The sequence below is a fragment of the Eschscholzia californica genome, unplaced genomic scaffold, assembly GCF_041429995.1.
Source record: "Eschscholzia californica isolate CP2 unplaced genomic scaffold, dmEscCali1.0.p SCAF_1, whole genome shotgun sequence".
NCBI classification, from domain to species: domain Eukaryota; kingdom Viridiplantae; phylum Streptophyta; class Magnoliopsida; order Ranunculales; family Papaveraceae; genus Eschscholzia; species Eschscholzia californica.
In genome coordinates, this window is record NW_028238198.1 from 46,052,995 (window position 1) to 46,056,492 (window position 3,498).

The 3,498-nt window shown below is 37.6% G+C and overlaps 1 protein-coding gene across 2 annotated transcripts; it reads left to right on the plus strand.

The window, feature by feature from the left end:
* LOC147567160 (ornithine carbamoyltransferase, chloroplastic-like) lies at positions 1 to 3,179 on the plus strand. Of its 2 annotated transcripts, XM_086653783.1 has the most exons (6): positions 1 to 141; positions 570 to 832; positions 1,197 to 1,531; positions 1,887 to 2,018; positions 2,146 to 2,421; positions 2,793 to 3,179. In XM_086653783.1, exons 2-6 carry the CDS (start codon positions 601 to 603, stop codon positions 2,973 to 2,975), a joined length of 1,158 nt encoding a protein of 385 aa, XP_086509909.1. In that variant the 5' UTR covers positions 1 to 141; positions 570 to 600; the 3' UTR covers positions 2,976 to 3,179. The 2 variants fall into 2 exon arrangements, with proteins under 2 accessions (XP_086509909.1, XP_086509910.1); XM_086653784.1 differs by lacking the exon at positions 1 to 141 and having other exon boundaries at positions 462 to 832.
* The last annotated feature ends 319 nt before the right edge of the window (positions 3,180 to 3,498 follow it).

Below are 3,498 nucleotides of genomic sequence, written 5' to 3' on the forward strand. Positions count from 1 at the left end.
TTTTATAAATTACCAACCTGTAGAGAAGTAGAGAGAGAAAGAACCGTGAACGCCTACTTTCCGAGAGAGGGAAACCGAACTCTTCAAAGACTTCACTCTTCGAGAGAGGGAATCGAACCTAGGGCTTGAGCTAATCCAAAGGTAATAATAGATCTTACCTTTGGATTACTTGAACTCTTTGAAAATCAATTTCTAGGTCAGAAATAATTTGATTTGGGGAATAAGTTGATGATCGTCTTTTTATTTTCTACTTTGATTTCTTCAAAATGAAATAGATATGTTGAATTGATTATTATGGGTTCTCTGTTTTGTGTGAGTAAAAGCTTATTCTAGATTGATTGATTCAATGGTTTGGTAATTGGAATGGAACTTTCCTGTTCATTTCCATCTCTCTCTCTCTAAAATAATTCTGAATAATTGGAATGGTAATTGATTCAATGGTTTGGTAATTGGAATGGAGGATTTGAGAGGTGGTGAGATAAAGAGAAATTACATAGTTTATGGTTCGTTAAACCCCTTCAAACTCCAAAGTCCACCCACTAGGTATTCATTCCCCTTTCATTTTGCAGGTTTCTCAGTTAGTTCTTCTGACTACCAACAATGGCGGCAATCTCTTGCAGTTGTTCTCTCCGATCTGATTCATCTCCTTCTTCTTCTTCTTCACTCTCATCCGTTTCATCATCTTTTCATGCTCGAATTTTACCTCAATCCATTCGGATTCCAGCAACCTTGTCTTATCCGGTCAGGTCTTCCACCATTAATCGTCGGATTTCCTTACAGACCTCCGCTTCTGCTTCTTCCCCGTCAGTTTTAGCTTCCTCTAGTGAAAAAGGTCAGCTTTTACTATCTTCATCTCTATATTTGTAATTATGGTTCTCTTCATGACACTAAATTAGGTTTATGTTTTTATTTCGTAATTTTTTGTTGCTTCTTTAAAGAATTGAACTCAAAACGATGTTGTTTGATTATAAATTTTGGTCATCTGATGATAAACCCTAGATATTAAGATTCTGATTAAAACTTAAAAAGTCTCAACTAAATGGGTGAATCCAAGGTGTTTTGTTATAACTGAAAGATCTTCCCAAGTGATGTAGGACTAAATGTCTATTAAGCTCTTTCATGCTTTGAAAATGTTGGATGCTATGAGTCAAGGAAACGACCTGTAAATCAGAAACTTACTTGCTTTTATGTTTCAGCGAAGTCTGGCTTGAAGGATTTCATTCACATTAGTGATTTTGATAAAGCAACCATATTCAAGATCCTAGATCGGGCGGCTGAGGTTAAGGCACTGCTTAAATCGGGAGACAGGACATTCCTCCCATTTAAAGGGAAAACCATGGCAATGATCTTTGCTAAGCCATCAATGAGAACTCGGGTTTCATTTGAGACTGGATTCTTCTTGCTGGGTGGCCATGCCATATATTTAGGACCAGATGATATCCAGATGGGTAAAAGGGAGGAAACACGGGATGTTGCTCGTGTTCTATCTGGCTATAACGACATCATTATGGCTCGTGTCTTTGCTCATCAGGTATGATGGTGAGTTTTTGTTAATATGCCTGCAAATGTTACATGCTGTCATGTTGATCATTTCGAAAAGGTCGATCATAAGTCATACATCAATTATGAGAATTGCCTTAGCTTACTAGCTGTTATTCTCACTAACTAAAACCTTATTCCTGTGGGCTCGTTTATCTGGTAGCAACCTGATTTTACGAAGTTATTTAGAGCCCGTGGAAAAGAACTCGCGCTTGACCTGAACAAGACATCTAGATAAAATCAGAAGTGTATTAGGTTTTAGATCAATGTTGTAGCTGTCACCTGTGCTATTTATTGCGTACTTGTGAATCTCGTTCTGTTTGAATATTCTTCTATTAGCATTGCAGGATATGATCGATTTAGCAAAATACGCTACTGTGCCAGTCATCAACGGCTTGACAGATTATAATCACCCTGTCCAAATTATGGCTGATGCCCTCACTATTGTTGAACACATTGGTCGGCTCGAAGGAACAAAGGTTTATCAATATTTCTTTTGTTGTTTAATACTTTAATATTCCTGCCAGATAGAAAACTACGTATTCCATTTCTTCTGCCTCAATTCTTATTTATGATTATAGTGATTTCTGTTGATGACTATTCCAGGTAGTCTATGTAGGAGATGGAAACAATATTGTGCACTCTTGGCTCTTGTTAGCATCAGTGGTTCCATTCCATTTTGTTTGTGTCTGTCCCAAAGGATTTGAACCAGATGAGAAAACTGTTCTTAAGGCACGAAATGCTGGAATGAGCAAAATTGAGATAACAAATGATCCCAAAGAAGCTGTTAAAGGAGCAGATGTTGTGTACTCAGACGTATGGGCAAGTATGGGTCAAAAAGGGGAAGCTGAATACCGCCGGAAAGTATTTGAGGGGTTCCAGGTATATCTTGATTAAATTGCCCTTATCCTGTTCTTATCCAGTAGCATAATTAGGTTAAAGATTCTCTCTCTGAATCTTGATATGTACTTACAACGTTGTATCACCAGTCTTGCGGCTTCTCCCCTCCCACTGACAATATGTTCTCTAACTTAATCACATAACATTAACATCATATTTAGGCGGATATCGAAGTTATCGAATTTTAGTAAATGTTTGTTACATCAAACCCGTTATCTTTCTAACCTTATTCTATTAACCGCTCTTTAAACATAGGCGATCACTTGATTGAAATACCCTGAACTCTTGTGTCACCTGTTTACTTGAAACTAGTGTATTCCCCACTGCCTTATTCTGTGAATAAATTATTGCAGGTAAACGAGGAGCTAATGAAGTTAGCAGGATCACAAGCATATTTTATGCACTGTCTACCAGCAGAAAGAGGTGTGGAGGTAACAGATGGAGTGATTGAAGCTCCCAACTCAATCGTCTTCCCACAGGCTGAAAATCGTATGCACGCTCAAAACGCTATAATGCTTCACCAGTTTGGTTTGTAATGAAGTTTGGGTATCCCCCGTTTACTAGTTCATGTTTTCAGGCCCTTTTTGTTACCTATTTATTGTTTTTAGAACTGTTCAATTTTTGTAGGGTAGTAGCCAAGTAGTAGAAGATGCAGGCAGTCGTGTGAGTGCAGTATAATTCCACCGTTATCTATTTAACAATTCTAATGAACATATAATTTATCCTAATATCTTTCTCCATCTTTTGAGAGGACTCTGTTACTCTTCTTGCTCTATATAGTCTTATCCATATCATGTACCTTATTGCTTCATGGGAAGATTTATAAGGCCTCCCCAATTTTGTTAAAAGGCCTCCCCATTAACCATTTTACTTGGTAAATTATCATTGAGGGGGGGCCTTTTAACAAAAATGAGGGGGCCCTATAAAATTTCCCTTGCTTCATTTCTTCCTGTCACCTATAATACATAAATGCGTTAGAAGTGATCTCCTTTTAATTAACTTACACCATTGTTATATATACTCATCTTTATAGGGGTTTGTTAGCTAGGGTGGGTTCGT

Coding starts and splice junctions, on each gene's coding strand:
- LOC147567160 (XM_086653783.1), top strand. CDS start 601: ATGGCGGCAATCTCTTGCAGTTGTTCTCTCCGATCTGATTCATCTCCT. Junction 1,532..1,886: donor CTCGTGTCTTTGCTCATCAG/GTATGATGGTGA, acceptor TTAGCATTGCAG/GATATGATCGATTTAGCAAA. Junction 2,019..2,145: donor GTCGGCTCGAAGGAACAAAG/GTTTATCAATAT, acceptor TGACTATTCCAG/GTAGTCTATGTAGGAGATGG.